The sequence below is a fragment of the Schistocerca gregaria genome, chromosome 5, assembly GCF_023897955.1.
Source record: "Schistocerca gregaria isolate iqSchGreg1 chromosome 5, iqSchGreg1.2, whole genome shotgun sequence".
Classification (NCBI taxonomy): domain Eukaryota; kingdom Metazoa; phylum Arthropoda; class Insecta; order Orthoptera; family Acrididae; genus Schistocerca; species Schistocerca gregaria.
In genome coordinates this window covers 278,084,890-278,107,067 of record NC_064924.1, presented here as the reverse complement: position 1 = coordinate 278,107,067, position 22,178 = coordinate 278,084,890, and the positions used below count along the sequence as shown (strand labels likewise).

Genomic DNA, 22,178 nt, shown 5'->3' with positions numbered 1-22,178 from the left:
TTTACAAATGTCTGCTTGTATCTGTGTATGTGCGGATGGATATGTGTGTGTGTGTGTATGAGCGTACACCTGTCCTTTTTTCCCCCTAAGGTAAGTCTTTCCGCTCCCGGGATTGGAATGACTCCTTACCCTCTCCCTTAAAACCCACATCCTTTCGTCTTTCCCTCACCTTCCCTCTTTGCTGAAGAAGTAACCGTCAGTTGCGAAAGCTAGAAATTTTGTGTGTGTGTTTTATTTATTGTGCCTGGCTACCGGCGCTTTCCCGCTTGGTAAGTCTTGGGATCTTTGTTTTTAATATATTTTTCCCATGTGAAAGTTTCTTTCTATTTTATTTACATCATTAATAGTTTATTCGCATTTGCTGTGTTGTAAGAAAGTACACTACTAAGAAAGTGTCTATATGACTCAAAATTTATTCGTATCTCTGATGTGACATATCATTAGCAGCTGCATCAAATGAAATCTGCCTCCACAACACACTATTACTGGAGACTGCCTGACATAGCTCACCCTAGCACGTCTCTGTGAAGGCAGTAGAAATTGTTATATTTTTGTCTACTTTGTTTAGCTTCAGTACAGGAAACAGCGAACGATATTATTTTCTTTACAGCAGAAAATTGTGAAACCTCAATATTCTTGGCAAACTGATTCTAACAGTTTCAAAACATAATTTGTGATGTAGTGGTTTCCATGTCCAGTTATCAACAGCAAAGGAAAGTTTAAGAAACTAAGCTGAAAAAAGAGAACCTTGTTAAAATATATTATATTATGTGGAATATTTTATGAATAGTTAGGACACAAAGGTAAGAGCAAGTGAGAGATAAATTAAGCCAGGAAAAAAAATTGTTATGGAAGAGAGATGGCATACAGAGTGTTAACTTTAACTTGTAAAGTAAGAAATCAGTCCATTATTTTGTGAAATATAGCTTCATTGTAACCATTATGTGTTTTGGAAAGATATTTTAACTCCAAAATCTACAATACATTATATTACTGCACAAACATAAACATTGAAAAACAGAGAAATGATTAAAATTCAAGGTTGAAACATCTATCAGTCATCACTAATAATGTCATCATAATAAATCCTAGACAATGAAGACCAGGGAGGTGATCAAACAACCTTTCCAAAATGTGTTTTGATTCTAATAAAGTGTATTTCACAGACATCCATAAAAGTTCCAAAGTAAAATCATGCAAGCAGAGATGATTTATGTTGCAGCAGATGCTGATTCAAGCAGAGTTTAGTCCTCAATGTACGAAAAACTTCGTTTAATCAAGAGTCAGTTCAGAAATCTGCTTACAGTCTGGGTGAGAGTGGAGTTTGCCAACACACACGTCATCCAGCCCACCGTGTACCAGCTTCTCTACGAGTTTTTCAATGAACTCGCGCACCTGCAATGATTCAGGCTCCATCCCCAGGCCATTGTCATCATCTGTAAGAAACGGTCACATATTTAGTTGTTTTTCAATCTGTTGGTTACTTGGTGTATGATGATACATGTCTTCCTGTTCAACTCAATGATTTTCCATTTTAGCATTGCTTCAGTTTCTGCAAACTGTATAATCATTACTCTTACAGGTTTCCTAACCAACATGTGACATAAAAGTAAAATGTTCTATGTAATATATTATTTTCTACATAACATACTTTTCTATATAATATACATTTTCCATACAATATATTATTATATTTTCCTTAGCAGTTTAACCCAGCACCAAAAATACTAACAACATTGCTTCACTTCATCCATCTCCAGAAGAACCAGCAGAGAGACTAGGATCTGAACTGCAGACGGGAAGGAGAAAATGATTAGACTGAATAGCTAGAAGATTCTAATTTTATTGACAGTGCTCATAAAAGCATGGGGACTAATATAAAATATGACATTTTAGAATGAACAGAGAGTGGTTGGGAAAAAGAAGTAACATCTTTCTAAGGAATTTGCACTTAATCTGAGTAAATCTATCTGTGCCGAATCAAATTTGGTAAGTAATGGAAACAGTCTTTTTTACCTTGCTCTATTTGCAAGTGGAACAGGAAAAGAAATGTTATCCTCAGTCACGTGTTGTACAGTGGATTGCAGAGTATCTATTTAGATGAAGATGTAAATGTATGTGGAATTACATTTGAATTTTACATCAATTCACATAACACACATTCTTAATGGAAGCCATTCTATAAATATATGTTAGGCTAAATTTATTTTTCTTTGTCACTTTGGCCTTTCCATTCAAAATCATAAATTTCAAAATGCAGTATAAAATAAGGGCCAAAGTGGAAAATATAGGCTTACTGGTGTCATGTAACTGTATGCTGTGCAGACTCACCATATGAGTAAAAAGATTCAATAAATACTGCAAGTCACAAAAATTAGCCTACATGATAATGGTTTGATAATCATTTTGAACACCTCAAAAAATATACATGATGTATTTTACTGCTTCCTGCAAACGTATTCTAAAATCTGTATAACTTACATCAAGGAGTTACTGTGCCGAAATTATTCTATAATGTGGCCAATATTGATAAACAATTCTATAAAACAATTTAACCCTTAATGCTTTGCAATGACAAGAATTAACAGGATCAAATGTTGCCACCTTTTGAAGAAATTATAATGACATTTGCCTAGCAAGAATAAGGAAACATAACTGGGAAGGATGAAGAAACATTTAACCCAAATTCATTAGAAAGCAATCAATATAAAAAGGCTTAAATCTTGGTGCAACTGCTTATTTATTATGTCACCTTCACAATATTGAGGAAATTCTTTGAAACTTTTTTTCACACCCTCCAGTCAAGAAAAATCCAAGGTGCTCACTGTGGTTTAACATTGGACCTCGAAAGCAATTGGCAATGCTCTTATCCACTATGATATGTTGGAAGCTTATCTCTTCCATAAAGCCATACCGCTTCTAAAAGGACACCTACTTGTACAACATAAACATGCAAATTCTGCAAGCAACTATCATTCATTCCCTTCCCTGCTTCACATACTAATGGAATGAGGGAAAAATGACTACCTGTTTGCCTCTATACAAGCTTCGATCTTCCTGATATTGTCCTTTTGCAAGGTGAATATCAGAGGCAGTAGAACTACTCAGCAGTTTTTTGCAGATTCTAGTTCTTTGAACTTCAACAGTGTTTCATAAAAATATCATCTACTCTTTCAGGATTCCACTCTTAGCTCACAGAATGTTTCTGTAACACTCTCATACTGATCAAATGAACCAATAATAACTCCAGCAGCTCACTTCTGAAATGCTTTGATGTGTGCCTTTATTCCAACCTGGTGGGGATCTGAAACACTCAACCAGTACTCAACAACGGGTCGCACAAGTACTCTGTGTGCAGTCTCCTTTTGCAGGTATGCTGCACTTTTCCAGAATAAACCGAATCAATCATTCATCTTCCTTACAAACTTATGTGCTCATTCCATTTCATGTTTCACTTCATTGTGCTAAGACATTTAATCGACATGATAGGGTCTAGAAACATACCATCATTTCTGTATTTGAATGTTACAGTAATGTTTTTCCTACCCATTTCTACTAACTTACACTTATCCACATTTAAAGCAAGCTGTTGTTCGTTGCACTAAATACAAAATATGTCAAAGTCACACTAAATACCCATACAATGACTCAAAAGTGATACTTTTGCATATACAACCTCTGATGCTGAATGAAGTCAGAATGGTCGACTGGGCAATACTGACGACAAACAACGCTGCGCATATGTAGCAGCCGGTGTGGACAACCTGCCCCCACCATAGTTCAGTTGAGCATTGTGTGTGTTCTGTGTTAGACGTACAGGATGAAGTGCCTGAGTAGTGCGTTGATTCTGAACTGAGAACAAGACAATGAACGAGCAAAGGATCAATTTAAAGTTTTGTTTTAAGCTTGGCAAGACACCGACAGAAATGCATGGAATTCTGGTTGTGTTCATGGGAATCAAGCACTGTCCATGTAGTGTGTGTACAAGTGGTTCACCCATTTTCGAGGAGGCCAGGGAAGTGTATCTGCCAATCCCCATAGCGGATGACCAGTGACTGCCATCAGTGAAGAAAACACTGAGAACATGAGGACATTAATCACAAACAACCACTGATTAACTGTGAGCATGATAGCAGATGAACTGCAGATGAACCATAAATCTGTGCGACAAGCCCTTACCCAGGAGTTAGGGAAGAGGAAAACATTGTTATCTTGTGCCACATCATTTGACTGATGATCAAAAGCAGGCTCGTTCAGAGGCTTCACAGGATTTTGTCAAAACAGTGGGAACGACACCCAACTTCTTGAACTGTACTGTCACTGAGGACGAAACCTATTGTCTCTGCTATGACCCTGAAACGAAACAGCAAAGCATGGTGTGGCATTCACTGTCATCACCTTGTTGGAAAAAGGTCTGAGCCAAAAAATCACACATCAAAACAATGCTCATCACCTTTATCGATAGTCAAGGCTTTATCCACAAGGAATTTCTGCCTGAGGGAGCGATGTTGAAATTTTGACCCATTTCATGCAACATCTGTGCACGGCATGACCCCAGTATGCACAAGAAGGTTCATAGTTTTTTGTTCCCAGCAATGCTCGCCCACACAAAGTCAAACAGTTCCTGGCAAAAAAGGGGCTGGTGCAACTTGAACATCCACCATACTTGCCATATCTCAATTCTTCAGACTTCTTCCTATTCCCTTGACTCAAACTCGCTTTGAAATGAAAGAGATTTGATGATATTCCTGATGTCCAAAAAAATGCGACGCACAGATTTTGATTACCATCCCAAAGGAAGGCTTTGTGCAAAGTTTCCAGGACATGTATCACAGAGCTCAGTGGTGCATTTTTATGGGAAGTGGCTATTTCGAAGGACAGTAAGGTAAATGTAGTTCATAGTTCATAAGTAACTGTAGTTCATAGTTAATCTATGTTAATGCTACAGGACTATTCACTGAACTTTATTGTCAGAGGTTGTAAAATGTCGCCATCAGCAAGCAGTATCATACTGCTGCCTACCATACATGATAGCCTGTTTGTATACAAGGGGAACAAGAGTAATGTTATCACACTCCCATGGGGCACTCACACGTTAACTTTGTTTCTGATGACGTAGTGACACATCTAGCAAAGCACTGTGTTGTTCCAGTTGGTCATCAAACTGATTACTACTTAACTTATGAACTTTTGAGCCTGTAACAACTGTGCTTTGAAGAGAAACGAAAGAGTGGTTCTGAGAATGAAGTGCATGAAAAACACAGAAGCCAGCAGAAATCCCTCCAGGATCCCACACTGCAAGGATATTAAAAGAGGGGCATAGGGAAGGTAGAAATGAAGAGCCAAATAATTATATTTTGACACATAAATAAGCTCTCAGTTTAATAAACCTCAAAGTGGTCATTCAGGTAGGCAGGTGTGTACAGAAACAAGAGATGTGCTTAAATAAAAATTGTATAATGACAGAAATGTTTGTGTAACGAGTGCAGAAACCCTGAATACATTTGCAAATTAATCAACCTGTAAAACATGAAATGCCTTAAGTAGGTCCAGTTATTCATATGTGGTTGTGTGATCTAAAATCAAATTTAAAATGTCAGAAAATCACTTGGCCTGTGGTGAACCTGAACTCCACCAAATACCTTTCTATGAACTGTAAAGCATTACATCTACAAGACTGCTCTATAATTCAGACTATTTCTCAACTATCATTTTTGAGTAGCACATGGGAAAAATGGACACCTGCATCTTTCCATGTGAGTTCCAATTTTCCTTATTTTATTACAATGATCATTTTTTCCTATGTAAATGGAAGTCGAGAAGATGGTTTCATATTCGGAGGAGATAGATAGTGATTGAAGTTTTGTAAAAAGATCACATCCTAACGAATGATGCCTTTGTCTTAATCATTGTCCACTAAACTCACATATCACATCTTTGACACTATCTCCTCTAATTCGCAATAATACACTGTCCTTTGAACAGGTTCAATGTCTTCCTGTCAGTTCTATCTAGTAAGGATCCCACACTGCATATCAACACTCTGGGAGAGGAAGGACAAACATAATATACATAGTCTCTTTAGTATTTAAATGTTGTATGTTCTAAGTGTTCTACAAATAATACCCTGTCTTTGGTTTGTCTTGCGTACATTTTCTGCATGATGATTCCGATTCAGCTTGTTCCCAATTTTGATCCTTATTTTTAATAGGTATTTAGCTGAATTGTCCATCTTTAAATTAGTATGACTTATAGTGACCAGGGTACTTGAGATTTTCACAACAGTGTTATGACAACTTTACTCTTTGCTTCTATTTGAATTCAGTACTTTTTTGGGCAGTTTTAGATATACTCGGCAGCATGGATAGGTTTACCAGTGAAGCGTTGGCCGATATGTGTCTTGTTTGTGAATTCACAGAATGAATTAGAAGGGCAGCACAATGGTGCTATGCTGTTACCATAGCGACAGTAACTGTATCACAAGGAAAATTTTTTCATCCAGGACTTCAGTTGGAAAATGATAGCTTCCAGTACTCACCAAATTCTTCAACATTTTCCAGACAGGTTTGAAGGGATGTTGCTCTGCAGTAATTTTCATTTTACGCAAAGACGGCCTCTGCTGATCATCTCCTAGTTGCCAATCAGGATTTCACATATGGCAGCAGGTACAATTCAGAAAGAGGAGGTCCAGCTGAACTGATGAATCAGACATATGATCCACCAAAAGGTATTTCTTAAACGGGTTACAATCTCATTCACAGGACCGAATGAGTGTTCACATTCAGTTGTTGGTATAGCAATAGTGTCTGAGGCAAAAAGTAGTGGCAGTAAATCATGAGACTTCCTTTCAGTATTTCTGTATTCCTTGTATCACTGAAAGCTTTCACAATTTTCCTGTTATCTGAGATTGTAAATTGCTTGCAGAGAAGACCAAGTAGTTACCAATCTTGATTCTAAATTGGTAGCAAGACTCCTGTGAAATGGTGCTTCATGAATCATTTGTATTTTATTGGATCTTGATGGAGGTACAGATTAGAATTTACATACTGTTACCTGTAGCTACTTTGGCATAATGGCCAGGATTTTGCTACAACAACTTAAGTGCTCTAACAGTTTTTTTATCAGTTTATCAGCTGCTGGCAGTGTCATTTGCCAGACCACATGAAAGACCAGGTAATCCTATCGATGCATCTAACATTATTCCTATTTTTTTTACAAACTGTGCACTGCCTAAATACGGCTGTTAACCAGAATATTTGGCTTTCCTTCTGATCTTTTGTAATATCATTCTCTGCATGACAAAATGGGAATATAGACTCTCAAAATTTTCCAAAACAGCTTGTATAGTTCTTTTAGTTGATGGAATCAACTGAATTGTGAAAATTTTACCAATACACCACATTTGTTGCCCAAAGTTTTTGCACAGGTGTTTACACTGATTTGAGAAAAGTCATGGGATACCTCCTAATATTGTGTCACAGCACTTATGCCCGGAAATTTGACATGGTATGGACTCCAAAGTCATTGGAAGACCCTTCCAGAAATCTGAATCATGCTGCCTTTTCAGCGGTCATAATTGCAAAAGTGTTGCCAGCGCAGAATTTTGTGCACTAACTGTTGTCTCAATTATGTCCCATAAATGTGCAATGGGATTCTTGACAGGCGATCTGGGTGGCCAAATGAATTGTCCATTTTCTTCAAACCAGTTGCGAACAACTGTGGCCCAGTGACATTCCATAGTTGTTTTGGTACTTGAATGGCTGCAAATGGTCTCCCAAGGAGAGAGATAAAGTCAATTATGGGTTCAGTTGTACCAGAGGCCCCAGTCCATTCCATGTGAACACAGCCCACACCATTATGGTACCGCCACCATCTTGCACAGTGCCTTTGAGGACAACTTGGGTCCATGGCTTCGTGAGGTCTGCGTCACACTCGAACCATACCATCAGCTCTTGCCAACTGAAATCGGGACTCATTTGACAATATCGCAGATTACCAGTCGTCTTGGGTCCAACAGATACGGTCATGAGTCCAGGACAACTCTGCAGGCAATGTCGTGCTGTTAACAAAGGCACTTGCGTCAGTCATCTGCTGTCATAGCCCGTTAACGCCAAATTTCGCCACACCGTCCTAACGGATACGTTCATCTCACGTTAAATATTGATTTCTACGAATATTTCACGCAGTGTTGCTTTTCTGTGAACACTGGCAACTCTACGCAAACACCACTGCTCTCGGTCGTTACGTGAAGGCCCATCACTGGTGAATGGTAATGACTGAAATTTGGTATTCTCGGCACACTCTCGACACTGTGGATTTCAGAAGTTGAATTAACTAACGATTTGCGAAATGGAATGTCCCATGCGTCTAGCTCCAACTACCGTTCTGCATTCAATGTCTGTTAACACGTCAGAAACGTTTTCACATGAATCACGTGAGTGCAAATGACAACTCGACCACCCACCACCTCCAGCAGACTTAAGGAGATCTCTGCCAATGCACGGCCCTTTTACAGCCCGTGTACGCGATATTACCGTCATATGTAGGCCCTACTGTATATGTGCATCACTGTCCCATGACTTCTGTCACCTCAGTGTGGTTCCCTTGGGTTCTTAAGAGGCTGATTGTATAGAGCCTACAGTTTTTCTAGAAATATCTGAAAGTAATTTATTCCATGGACTTCTCTGATGGAATCAGTAATGGGTAGCTCTAGTCAATGGTTCCTGCACCGCTACGTTATGATATATATAGGGAAATAAATTTTTAAATTGTACCCCTACACCACTCAACTTATAAGACATTCCTCTAAATATTCTTCACTCATTCCAAACAAGTTGAGGTTTTTTCTAAGAGGGGTAGTAGTACTACTAGAAGCTGTCCCACACTCTTAATTCAATTGACACCTGTCAGCGTCTTCCATAGGAACTTTTAAGCATACAGCTAGTGTCTGCTTCTTTCTTAACGTGGTAGATCGTATATTAACTACCTACTTTCCGTTTGTTTTCTACAATATGTTTCATGATCCTTTCAGCGATATCAGACACGATATTAGCGCAAAAGAAATTTGTGTGAAGAATTCCTCCAACACTGAGCTCGTTAAGAATTTGGAGATCTATATCAATCGGCGTATCAGTACAAGGTTTGTGATATTTTGCAATTTTGTAAGCTGTTCTTGCATTGTTGTAACTCCTTGTTCTAAGTATTGTTCTTTGCTTAATTCTCCCATTTTTGACGCAGATACGTATGATTTGCTAACCAATGTTCACGATTTTTTCCCGTCTAACTCTGTTCTTGAGCTTGTTTATCACTTCCACAACAATTTATTTTCCCCTGCACTCATTCCTGCGAAATGTGAAGTTTGTAAGGCTTGTTAGGAATAAAATTTGCCTCTGAACATATCTACAGCCTAAATTACCTTTTTAAATAATTATCCATGGATTCAGCATTAAAATAATTCTAGTGAACAGCGGTCCAACAAGGAGGCAAAAGAGTGATGTCATTGAATGAACCCGTTACACGATTTATTTGAGCTACTTACTGCATTTCCCTCTGCGGCGTGTCTTTCCACTGCACTTACGGCACTATCACTATCTTTATTTGAAATTTCTGAAACATTACATTCAACTTCACCGGTTTCACCACATTTCTTTTACCACTTTAGTAAACTCATTCTGCTTCTTCTTTGAAGACCACATACATAATACTTCATTCCTAACAAGTTAGGTACCCGAAGCCACTGAAATCGAAATCCTATTAACGTAAAAAATGATTGAATCTTCGGTCATCGCTAAACAATAAGGTATCGTATTGACTATTACCGATTAACGTTGGTGCAAGCGGACGACAATGGTACACTTCACTTCAGAAATTATCTCATTGTTGCAGCACATTTTTATTGTAGTTGCAAAGGACTAAAACGCGAGGGAAAACGAAATATGTTTCTTTGGTATTACAATCTCATCCATTATTAAGTGTATGGTATGAGATTATTTTCTATTATCAGACCGATTTAGTAAATTTATAGAATTTTTAAGCAATGATAGGATTGGTATTTTAGGAGCTGGTCCATAGTACAATATAACTGCGGATTTTAGAACTTCCGACACTCTATTCGGGCAATTCTGTAACTACCTGTACGATACTGCGTGCCGGTGAGTACCGGCCCAGCTAATGCCCCGTTTCGTCGGAGAGTTGTTACAATATTCTGTGTTCTGTATGGTAATCTTACAATTTGGTGAGTGCATATTACAGGCTTTTTCACTGTTTTAGTCGCCATCTTGTGGTCTCGATTCCCGGCCGCGGCGAGGGCTTCCTCCGTTCGGGACTCGGGACTGGGTGTGTATGGTATCATTATCGACGTGGCGTCAAATAAAAAGCTTGCACCAGGCGGTCGGACACACCGCATGGAGTCTCCCAGTCAAAAATGCCACACGCACATTTTTTCACTGTTTTGAATTTATTCTCACAGAAACAAAGGTAACTGGCATAAAAAAATCGAATAAATGACAATTCCATTTTATTCTGTAACAAGCCGCCAGCGACTGTGGGACTAGTCAGAAAATTCTCCTGAAAAACCTCCGAAATACTCAGGTTCAACACGTACAGGATGACAATTATTGAACTGTTGCTGTTGTCTTTAGTGCGGCCCGAAGTGTCGCCACAACAATGTCAATATTGGCTCGTAAGCAAAACAAAACAAAAACAAAAAATTACGACCACTGCTGTTGACGACATTAGCAAGTATCTATCTGTCTTGTCGAACTGGAATATTGATTCCAATGCAATACATTCTTATCCGTTCACAGGTAACACACTTGGCATTAAAATAAAAACTAGCAAAGTTTCCACCGGAAAGTTACTTAGTATTCTGAAGTAATGTTTCTGAACTGATACAGAAGTTTAACATATGATATCCTGCACGATGGTGACCAGCATGTGGCTTTTAAGTCACATTTAATTCATAAACAAGTTTTTTAAAGTTCATTTTTAAGCTTTGCTCCCGTGCCTTCAGAAAACAAGAATGAATCAAAGAAGATCCGCTCTCTTGCAAGAACATGATGAAACCCAAATGTCCAGTGAAAAGGGTAATTAAGCCGCAGCAGGATAACAACATGACTAGCTGAAAACACCATTTTAAACTTAAAAAAAATGAGAAGAAATACAGTTAGCAGCCAAATAAAAACTAAGTACAGCTCAGGACAGGTCATCTACAGCAATAATGACATTTTTCATTCATTTACAGTGATGAGCCAAACCATAACTACTTGCTGAATAGCTTGCTTGTCCACCTTTGGAACGAATTACATCACTGATTCTGCGTGTCAGGCATCCGTCACTTTGTTGGTAGGTTTGTGAAGGTATGTGTCATTAGATACAACGCACAGGTCATGCAATTCGCGTAAATACGGGCCGCTGATGTGCGTTCGCGGTATGATGCCCGATAGCCCAGATGGGTTCCATAGGGTTTACATCAGGCGGGTTTGATCGCCGAGATAATTATCAACAGGAATTCACTATAATGCTTCTCCAACCACTGTAGCACGGTTCTGGCACCGCGACACGGACAATTATACCGCTGAAAGATGACATCGCAGTCGGGGAAGACATCAAGCATGAAGGGGTGCAGGTGGTTCACAGCTGTCAGCGTGTCTTCGAGTACTACCACAGGTTCCATGCAAGTGCAGGAAAATGTCTCCCACAGCACAATATTGCTCGCACCAGCCACCGCCCGTTGTGTCTTGCACGTTTCGAGCCGCCGTTCATCTCGATGACGGCGTCTGTGGATACGACCATCGACCTAGTGTAGAAAAAAAAGTGATTCCCCCGAAGAGCTGACACGTTTCCATTGATCGACGGTCGAATCCCAATGGTCTCGTACCCACTGCAATCGTTAACTGACCATGTCTCTGGGTCAACATGTGAACACATAGGGATGGTCTGCTAAGTAGAGATTATATTAAATTAGTTTTTCGTTCCATAGATCCTTGCTGAGGAGATTCTCGTGGATGTGGAACATGTCAATAATTTTTTTTAAAGCTGAAATAACAATACTAATAGTATGAATATATACAATACATCATTTGTTTCTATTAAAAAAGTCGTCAATGGAGCAGAAGGAGTTGGCCACAAGTAAGTCTTTCAGGCTCCTTTTAAACTGATTTTTATTTGTAACTAAATTTTTTATGTTTGCTGGCAAATCATTGAAGATGAGTGTTCCTCGAGTAGTGGACCCCTTTTTGAACTAAAGTAAGTGCTTTTAAGTCCTTTTGCAGATAATTTTTGTTCCTGGTATTGTATGTATGAACTGAGCTGTTTGTTGGAAAAAGAGATATATTATTTAGGACAAATTTCATTAAGGAGTAAATATACTGAGAGGCAGTAGTTAGTATACCCAGTTCTTTGAAGAGGTTCTACAGGACGTCCGTGAATTTACTCCACAAATAATATGTATTACTCGCTTTTGGCCTCTGAAAACTTTTGTTTGACTTGAAGAGTTAACCCAAAATATTATTCCAAATGACATTATGGAATGGAAGTAGGCAAAGTATGCAAGCTTTTTCATTTTTATGTCGCCTATTTCAGCTAACACTCGAATTTCAAATACATATTTGTTAAGGCGTTTCTGCAGTTCTGTGGTGTGCTCCTCCCAACTGAATTTATTATCAAGTTGTAATCCCAGGAATTTAAGACTGTCAACCTCTGTTATCTGCTCTTCTTCATACTTTATGCATATGCTGGGTGGAAACCTCTTACAGGTTCTGAATTGCATAAAGTGAGTCTTTTAGAAGTTTAATGTCAGTGAGTTGGCTTTAAACCATTTATTAATATCCATGAAAATGTCATTAGCTGATTTTTCTAGAACTACACTCGACATACTGCAGAGCTCCTTGTTCAACACTGAGCTCCGGAACACTGGTGTGTGCCAGCATTGTGCTCTTTCAATAAAGATACCACAGATTACCATCTATCCTACTTTACAGAGCAGACAAGCCTCCGAACCCCACGTTCTGTGAAGAGTGGTGGACGTTCAACCGTTTAGCGCCTAGTGGTAGTTTCCCTGTCATTCTAACTCTTACCTCAGGCGCTCACGAAATTTGTACTTGAACATTCGACCAGTTTCGTCATTTTCGAGATACTCGTTCACAGGCACTGCGTAATAGTAATCTGCCCTTTGTTAAAGTCGCTTATCTCATTGGATTTCCCCATTTGCAGCCCAAATCTTTGCTAGGGTGATCCCCGTCCGTGTCTGTTACCACGTCACGTGCCCGCAACGTCGCCAGGCGGCATCCATCGTCGTAGTGGGCAGTGGCCATAACGTTTTGGTTTACCAGTGTAGACTTGTGGCTGATTTCTGTTGGCGCCGATAGGGCACAAACAAAGTAAAAAGAAAGAAAGAATAAAAGAAAAATGGCTAAAATGCGAGTAGGACTTGCGCACTGCGAGTTCCGTGTAACAGTGTTTGTGTGTGTGTGTAATTCATCGATTTCGGGAATCGAGAATCTCAACGATTTTTGCTTGTTTTCAATATAGATAGTGGTTTGTTAGCGGTCCTTAGAAAGCAAAGTCCGTATAAAAATCTCTACAGTAGTTCCTGAGACGGACCCGGGCATACAAAAAGAAGCGCGCAGGGGATTCAATTTATATGCGAGGTCTGTCCAGAAAGTAAGTTCCGATTGATCGCGAAATGGAAACCACAGTGAATATCGGAAATGTTTTATTTGTAACAGTTAGCTACACCTTCCAGCTACTTCTCTGCGTAGTCGCCGTTCTGACTTAGACATTTGTCGTAGCGTTGTACCAACTTTTCAATACCTTCATCACAGAAGGCAGCCGCCAGTGCTTTCCGTCAATTCTCCACGCTGGCCTACAATTCGTTGTCTGTGCCAAAATGTTGTCTTGATAGACAACGGTTCACGTGACCAGAGATGAAACTAAAAGGGAGACAATTATGGGCTGTATTGTGGGTAATCAAACACTTCCAATTGAAAACGATGCAGGAGCATCTTCATTGCCCCTGCAGAATGCGGCTGTGAATTGTCTAGAAGAAGAAACAGCACGACAGTTATGTAATGTTGACTGCATAGCTTCAGGCGAAATTTCTCACCAGCCCCTCGTACTTGGCGGGAGACACTATTTTCTAGACATCTTTACGCGCTCAATGTGAGCTCAGAAACGCGAAGAGCGACGTGATGCTATCTGGGGTCATACTAGAGACACTGCCCAACACATCTGTGCAAACCTTTGTCGGACTTTCATAGTCATTTCGCGACCGACCGGAACTTACTTTCTGGACGCCCCTCGTATATACATACAAAAGATTTAAGAAAATATTTTTTACTTACTAACGCATGACTACAACTTACATTTTATGTTTGGATGCAGTAATGATCGTGCTTTTAACGGTTGATGAGTGCAATGCATATTGTAATGACAAAAATATTTTTGTGTGTGTTTGAATTACAATTTAACATTTTTCAGATTTTTTTCTTTACTTGTAATGTGAAACCTTTCTTCTTGCCAAATTTCATGATCCTACGTCAACTGGAAGTACCCCATAGGGTTTGATGAGTGAGTTTTAGGGTATCAAAATATGAAACATAAATGGCCGTATCATTTGATTGAACTGAGTTAGAGTCTTAACATTTTTACATTCCTAAGGGACGATAGAACTTGATATGTGACGCTAATTTGAACCAGATTCTTCTACCCGTTTCTCAGAGAAATGGTTTGTAATAGTCGGACAGACGGACAACCCAGCGAGCCTATAACGGTTCTGTTTAAAGATCGGGACACGGAATCCTGAAAACCCACTGAAAATGCCACAACTGTGGTGAAACCTATTTGGGGATTAAACAACAGAAAAACTGTATTCTTTTAAGATGGCGGTTTGTTTTTCATTCATTATTACGCTGTGTTGTTTTTTCCTCATTCGATATATGTGGGCGAAAGTTACGAGAGTCGGAAAATCGTTCTTCGTAAGCAGAACATGAACTCGATTAAACAGAAACCACAAAATATGGCAGCAAAAATTTAGAAAACTAAAAAAAAAGAAGATATGTGTGGAGTATGATGGCTTTCTGTCCCACGGGAACTGCAGAAGCCGGATAGAAGGTATCAAGATGCAGGAAATGAGCGGCACCATTTACGTTGCCTCTAGATTGGGATAATTGCCAGAGAAGAATGGAGGAAGCCTGGGAAGAGCGGGAGCTCTAGAACGGGTCTGTCAGCAGAAGTGGGATGAAGGTGCACGTGAGCCGAGGTTGAGGCGTTCGCGTTAACAGCAACTACCGCCTCCATCTGGGGTGTTGCCCTCTCAGGCTCAAATTTGTTAGGTAACAAAACTTAGGCACTGTGAAAGAATGCAGACAAAATAAGCAAAGCATACTTTATTCGTGAAAATATACCTTTCATAAACTGCAAAGGAAAAAGCATCCAATGAAGCAGGGCCGTACCGAGGGGGTGGCGAGATAATCCCCCGCCAAGGGCGCTGGCATAGAGAGGGCAGAAAGACTGACCGAAAAAGGCGGTTTAAGAGGGTCGGGCAGGTTGGTAATCCCGGCCTTGAATAATGTAAAATTTATTAACAGTAACGGTATTTTTATCAGAAACTACAGGGAATAAACATTTTTAAAATGTATGGCTTGTACGTTACACATTTCGAATCAGGATATCTCCAAATACTGAGTAGTTTTAAGGTAACAATTATTTTTGTAAAAAGTGGCCATCAAACTAAGAAACTGTATACATTTTTCTGTGTATTTAGGTCTCTAGCTTCTTTCAAATTTGCGAAACAGGAAAATCCCTTTCTTAAAATATGCACAATACCCATATTAATGTACCCTGCAATTTTGAACAATTGTGGCAGGTAGGGACTGAGAAAAAGTACAGTTTATTCTTAAAAATGCAACTTACGTGAAACGGCCTTTAAAGTTGCCAATACATTTCAGCTCCATGCGATGTGTTGCCTGCATTCTCTTCCATCCCACCTTGCAATGTTGCAATGTCCGTTTTCCTACTCGTCTGCATTGCCTTGTTCTTGGTTCAAGAGCTCTAATAGCTCTATCTGGTGCCATAACTTTTCTTTATCTAAATTTTACAATTGTTTCACTGTGTAACGACCAACAGTTTGAAACAACCTTTTCAGAACTTCAAACATTGCAACATTTCCCCCACTGAAAGTTGCCATTGCAGCAAAGACATCAAAATGCGATGTACTATTGAAACAAACTGTGTATTGGAAACCCTGGCCCAGATTACGCTGCCTTTGGACACATTAGGATTTTGGGTGCGGCCGTGAAGACATTTCTTCATTAGTCTTACATCTGACAAATCTCTGAAAATTTCTTTCAAGACCTCCACTATGGCAAAAGATATAGCTAGTTTGTGAATAAATTACTCACTATTTTGCTGTGCTCTGTTGTATTTGCATCATGAATCGTTTCCCGGAAGACATAAGCCATGAAAGGGTTTATCATCTGTTGAAGATGGGCAAAACAAAACGGTCCATACAGCTTTTCTCATTTTTTATGCTACTAATATTTTACTTAATGCCACGCCATAGTAATTTTGGATTTTATCAATGACAGATTGTGTTAAGCTATTGTAACTAATCCTCTGTCATCTTCCAATTTCTTTTCCTTGTATGCAGTTTTTAGTCGTCATGGCCTCGTACCCACTCGCTTTTTTACATGACGTATTCACTACAGTTTAGTGATAGTTGCATCTTCTCCTTATGGCTTCTCTTCGTCAACTGCTTTGAAAATTTTTGATTCCTCATCTCCTAAATAATGACCCTCGAGGTAGGCGAGTCAAAAACATCAAATTCCAGTCTGTAAACTGTCAAATGTACATGTTCACACCCACACAGTGTTTTTTTTAAATTAATGAATAAACAAGAAATAAGACAATTATTTATATAAATTCATTTGTTTTCTTTCACAGATCTTAATCTACGCAAGCGCCCCTATACATACTGCGTAGATAAAGATCAGTAGAAAAAGAAAACAAAAATTGAAATTTTCAACTAGTACGGGGCCCCTTACGAATTAACAGGGAACAGCACATGTGCGCCGCTGCCCTCGCGGTCCTGTATTCTTCCCCTGTAAAGATGTAAGTGCATCCATAAAAAAGTTTATGGTTTAAGGTACCATTTGCAACAAACAGCATAGCTGTAATTCCTAAGCAATTAATTGTTGTTATCAGGAAAAGATTTCTTTATGCTCACCCTGTATGATTAGAATTGTATGCTCTGATGAGAAACACACACGGATGCGCAAAACTTTAGGACGAAAATAACCTTCGCATAATGCGTCACTACCAAGTAACGTAGTTCGATGAAACTTGGACCATACATAGAAGGAACTGCTACAGTATAGTACAGAAGAAAACTGAAAGAAATACGCAATGAGACGAACAGTAAAGACACTTCTATTCAAAGACAATAATTACACTGAAGTCACCGCAATTTATGATGGTGCCCTGGACAAAACAAACGGCGGGATACGATTCTTAATAGGATGTGTGTGATGTCTACGGACGGTAGAGCACGCTCTGCAACGTGCTCTCATGCTGGCCACAAAGTTGGTAACGAGTTCTTGTGGTAGGGCGTTCCACTCCTCCACCACAGACAGGGGCGCCTGCGATGGTGTACTCAACGACGAACCTGGGTGCACGAATGGCAAAACGTCATTTTTTCCGATAAATCCAGGTTCTGTTTGAAGCATCTCGATGGTCGTATCCGTGTTTGGCGACATCGCGGCGAACGCACGTTGGAAGCGTGTATTCGTCGTATCACCTGGCGCGATGGTATGGGGTGCCATTGGTTGCACGTCTATGTCACTTCTTGTTCGCATTGACGGTACTTTGAACAGCGGACGTTACATTTCAGACGTGTTACGACCCGTGGCTCTATCCCTCATTCGATCCCTGCGAAACCCTACATTTCAGCAGGATAATGCACGACCGCATGTTGCAGGTCCTGTACGTGCCTTTCTGGATACAGAAAATGTTCGACTGTTGCCCTGGCCAGCACGTTCTCCAGAGCTCTAACCAATTGAAAGCGTCTGGTCAATGGTGGGCGAGCAACTGGCTCATCACAATACGCCAGTCACTACTGTTGATGAACTGTGGTATCGTGTTTAAGCTGCATGATGGGCAGCTGTACCTGTACACGTCATCCAAGCTCAATGCCCAGGCCTGTCAAGGCCGTTATTACGGCCAGAGGTGGTTGTTCCGGGTACTGATTTCTCAGGATCTATGCACCCAATGTGAAAATGTCATCACATGTCAGTTGTAGTATAATATATTTGTCCAATGAATACCCGTTAATATCTGCATTTCTTCTCGGTGTAGAAATTTTAATGGCCAGTAGTGTAATTAGTATGTATGGTTAAATAGCATGTATGGTTAAATAGCATGTATGGTTAAATAGCATGTATGGTTAAATAGCATGTATTGTTAAATAGCATGTATGGTTAAATAGCATGTATGGTTAAATAGCATGTATGGTTAAGTAGCATGTATGGTTAAGTAGCATGTGAGACATGTAAAGCTGTAATAATATTTTTCCACTGTGAAGATGATCAATGATCGAAACCGGTTGTGAAGAAGTATATTGTAAGACAGCACAGTGTCAATGCTGTTGACAGTCGCCTGTAAAAAAAATTGTTTTAAGCGGTAGGTTGGTTAAACCAATTTTGTAGCCTGCACTATTAGACTCAAATGATTTACTTACGGCTCGTACTTCACAAATAATTGATTTCAAAAACAGCAAATAAGCTTGTAAGGTTTAATCGGAATACATATTATACTGTAATTCTGCAGTGTAACAGCTTCCTTACAAGGAGCCATTTCAAAGAAATTTTTCAAAGAAAAGCGGTAATTGCGTGAAGCGAGCGCACTGTTGCTTTGAAACCGTGTTAGACGTATGTTTGGGAGAAGTCATTCCTTTAGAATGTTGTGTGGATACAACGACATTCTGACAATAGCGTTTGAAGCCGCGAGCCAAGGAAAAGGCTTCATGCGGTTCGGACTCCAAGTTATACCGTAGGTCCCCTTGCACTGTTTGTAGAAAATGGCTCTGAGCAGTATGGGACTCAACTGCTGTGGTCATCAGTCCCCTAGAACTTAGAACTACTTAAACCTAACTAACCTAAGGACATCACACACACCCGTGCCCGAGGCAGGATTCGAACCTGCGACCGTAGCAGCAGCGCGGCTCCGGACTGGAGCGCCTAGAACCGCACGGCCACCGCGGCCGGCTCTGTAGACTTGGCGTAGGTTAGGGACGAGCAAGTCGTCAAAATGTCGTCCAATTGAAAGATTTGCATTCGGCCTCTGAGCAAAACGAAATTATTGCTAAATAATGGACTTCTTAATGGTCCTGCCTTTAGACAGCTGTACTTCGTTTGCCTAAACTGAACCTTCCGATAAGCAAACGTAAAATGGAGATTTTCTGAACTCTTACAGTCCTTTATTTCTAATTAGTAATTTTAAACTGCTAATAATTTAAGAGAAACAAAACCTGTTGCTTACTATTCATTATACTAAAACTAATGTACAGCAGCTGATATTTTTGAAGGTTTATACAATTTGTAATTTATTTGCGTCAATGACACATTTAATTTGGTGTGTGCAATATTTTTATTCAGTACCCGGTGTGCAGTTTATTCAAGTATTATTTTCAGTCATAACACAATAAAAACAAAAAAAGGAAAACGCGGCACCAAGAAAGGAGTTTCCAAAGTGGACGAAATCGGCTGACGTGATGAACATGTACAGACAAACAAATGACTGCAATTTCGGAAAAATTGGGTGATTTGTTCAAGAGAAAGAGGTCTACCAATTGAGCAAGTCAGTAACGCGTTGGTCCGCCTCTTGCTTTTGTGCCGGCAGTTATTTTGTTTTGCATTGGTTGATGCAGCTGTTAGGCATCCTCTTGGGTGACATTGTGCCAAATTGTGTCCAATTGGCGCGTTAGGTCATCAAAATCCCCAAGTGGTTTGAGGGCCCCGCCCGTAATGCTCCCTACGTTCTCAATACGGGAGAGATCTGGCGACATTGCTAGCCAAGGTAGGGTTTGGCACGCACGAAGACAAGCAGTAGAAACCCTCGCCGTGGGCAGGCGGGCATTGTCTTGTTGAAGTTTAAGCCCATGGTTGCTTGCCGTGAACGGCAACAAAACGGGGCGAAAAATGTGGACGTATCGCTGTGTTGCAAGGGTATCACGGGTGACAGCCAAACGGGTCCTGCTATCAAATGAAACGAGACTCCAGACCATCAGTCCTGGTTGTCGGGTCGTACGGCGTACGGTCAGGTTCGTATTCCACCAATACCCAGACGTCACGTATTGAGAGTGGAGTCTCATTCTCTGGAGCGGATTGTCTTCAGTGATGAGTCCCGCTTCGAACTGAGCGCCGACGACCAGCGCTGGCGTGTTTAGAGACACTCCAGACAGTGGTGGGATACCAACTGTAATGACACTTTCCGACGCAGAGAGATACAATACTTTAAAGTCTACGCCAAAGATTAAATTGAGAGGAATGTAGAACATAATCTCTGTGATGTTCATATTGGATTCTCTTTTGTTTCATACTCCAAGGAGTTGTTACCTTGTAGGGGATGGACGTAATTTTTTGTGTATGCTGTAAGGCAGCCATATTGTTAGTATTTATGGTTTGTGCGAGGAGCAGAGCAAGTTTTCTTGTCTTGTGAAGGTATCTAAGTTTTACGAGAATTATTTAAAGCGACGTAGCGTTGTGTTCCTTTCTTTCCACCGTGTTCGCGAAGGAAACCGATGCCGACTTACGAAGGTACACACGGTCGACAAAGAGAAGAACATCGATGGCGACTAACGAATTAATATTGTGGCAGAAGGACTAATTCTACGTCTGAGGTGAGAACTCTGAATAAATCAACAATGACGTAGAACTCAAAAGTATCATCAATCGGAATTGTACATTATATTACAGGCAAATTTCACCCAGCACTGAATTTGTCCTCAATCAAGCCGGCCAATACAGTCCGCAAAAAAGCCTTTCAAAAATTCTAAAGTTCCATATCCATAATTTTTTCTCTTTTCAAAAATCAATAAATTTAATTTTTTTATTTATTTCGCCACACAACCTGACTGTCACCCGCCATATTGCCGGGCAGCCATTAGAGATAGTCTAGAGTGTCATTTATTTTCATAGTAGGGTCTCTTTGCTGACATTCGCGGGACCCTTACTGTGAAGCAGTGCGTCGACTACATTCGACGCCCCGTTTTGTTGCTCTTCACGGCAAGCCATCCCGGACTTACATTTCAGTAAGACGATGCCCGCCAGGACCCGGTTGGAGCTTCTACTGCTTATCTTCGTCCTTCCCAAGCCCCACCTTGACTAGCACGGTCGCCCGATCTCTCTCCAACTGCGAACTTTGTAGCTTTACGGCCATGGCCCTCCAACCAGCTCGGGGTTCTGACGATCTAACGCGCCAATTGGACAGAATTTGACACGATATCCCTCAGGAGGTCATCCACAAGCCGAATAACTGCTTGCATAAGGGTCAGAGGCGGACCAACTTTTTACTGACTTGTTCAGTTTGTGAAGCTCTTTCTCTTCAAAAGATAATCCAGTTTTTCTGAAGTTGTAATAATTTCCAGAATGAATTTTCAGAAGAGCTTCTGTGAATTTTGGAAGGTAGGAGACGAGGTACTAGCAGAATTGAAGCTGTCAGGACGGGTCGTGAGTCGTGCTTGGGTAGCTCAGATGGTAGAGCATTTGCCTGCAAAAGGCAAAGGTCCCGAGTTCGAGTCTCGGTCCGGCACACAGTTTTAATTAGGCAGGAAGTTTCATATCAGCGCACACTCCGCGGCAGAGTGAAACTCTCATTCTGGAAACATCCCCTAGGCTGTGGCTAAGCCATGTCTCCGCAATATCCTTTCTTCCAGGAGTGCTAGGTATGTAAGGTATGCAGAAGAGCTTCTGTGAAGTTTGGAAGGTAGGAGAAGAGGTACTGGCAGACCTGAAGCTGTGAGGATGGGTCGTGAGTCGTGCTTGGGTAGCTCTGATGGTAGAGCACTTGCCCACGACAGGCAAAGGTCCGGAGTTCGAGCCTCGGTCCGGCACACAGTTTTAATTTGCTAGGAAGTTTTTTTTGTAATCATTTGTTTGTTTGTACACGTACACCTCATTCACCGA

At 40.4% G+C, this 22,178-nt stretch overlaps 1 protein-coding gene across 16 annotated transcripts in view; it reads right to left on the bottom strand.

The window, feature by feature from the left end:
• Positions 1–22,178, bottom strand: part of LOC126272953 (uncharacterized) — a 960,200-nt gene that overhangs the window by 122,907 nt on the left and 815,115 nt on the right. For all 16 annotated transcript variants that reach the window (XM_049976256.1, XM_049976259.1, XM_049976258.1 and 13 more), the window contains one exon: positions 1,305–1,436. In XM_049976256.1, the coding sequence (XP_049832213.1) occupies positions 1,305–1,436 (132 nt within the window). The remainder of the gene's footprint in view (positions 1–1,304; positions 1,437–22,178) is intronic.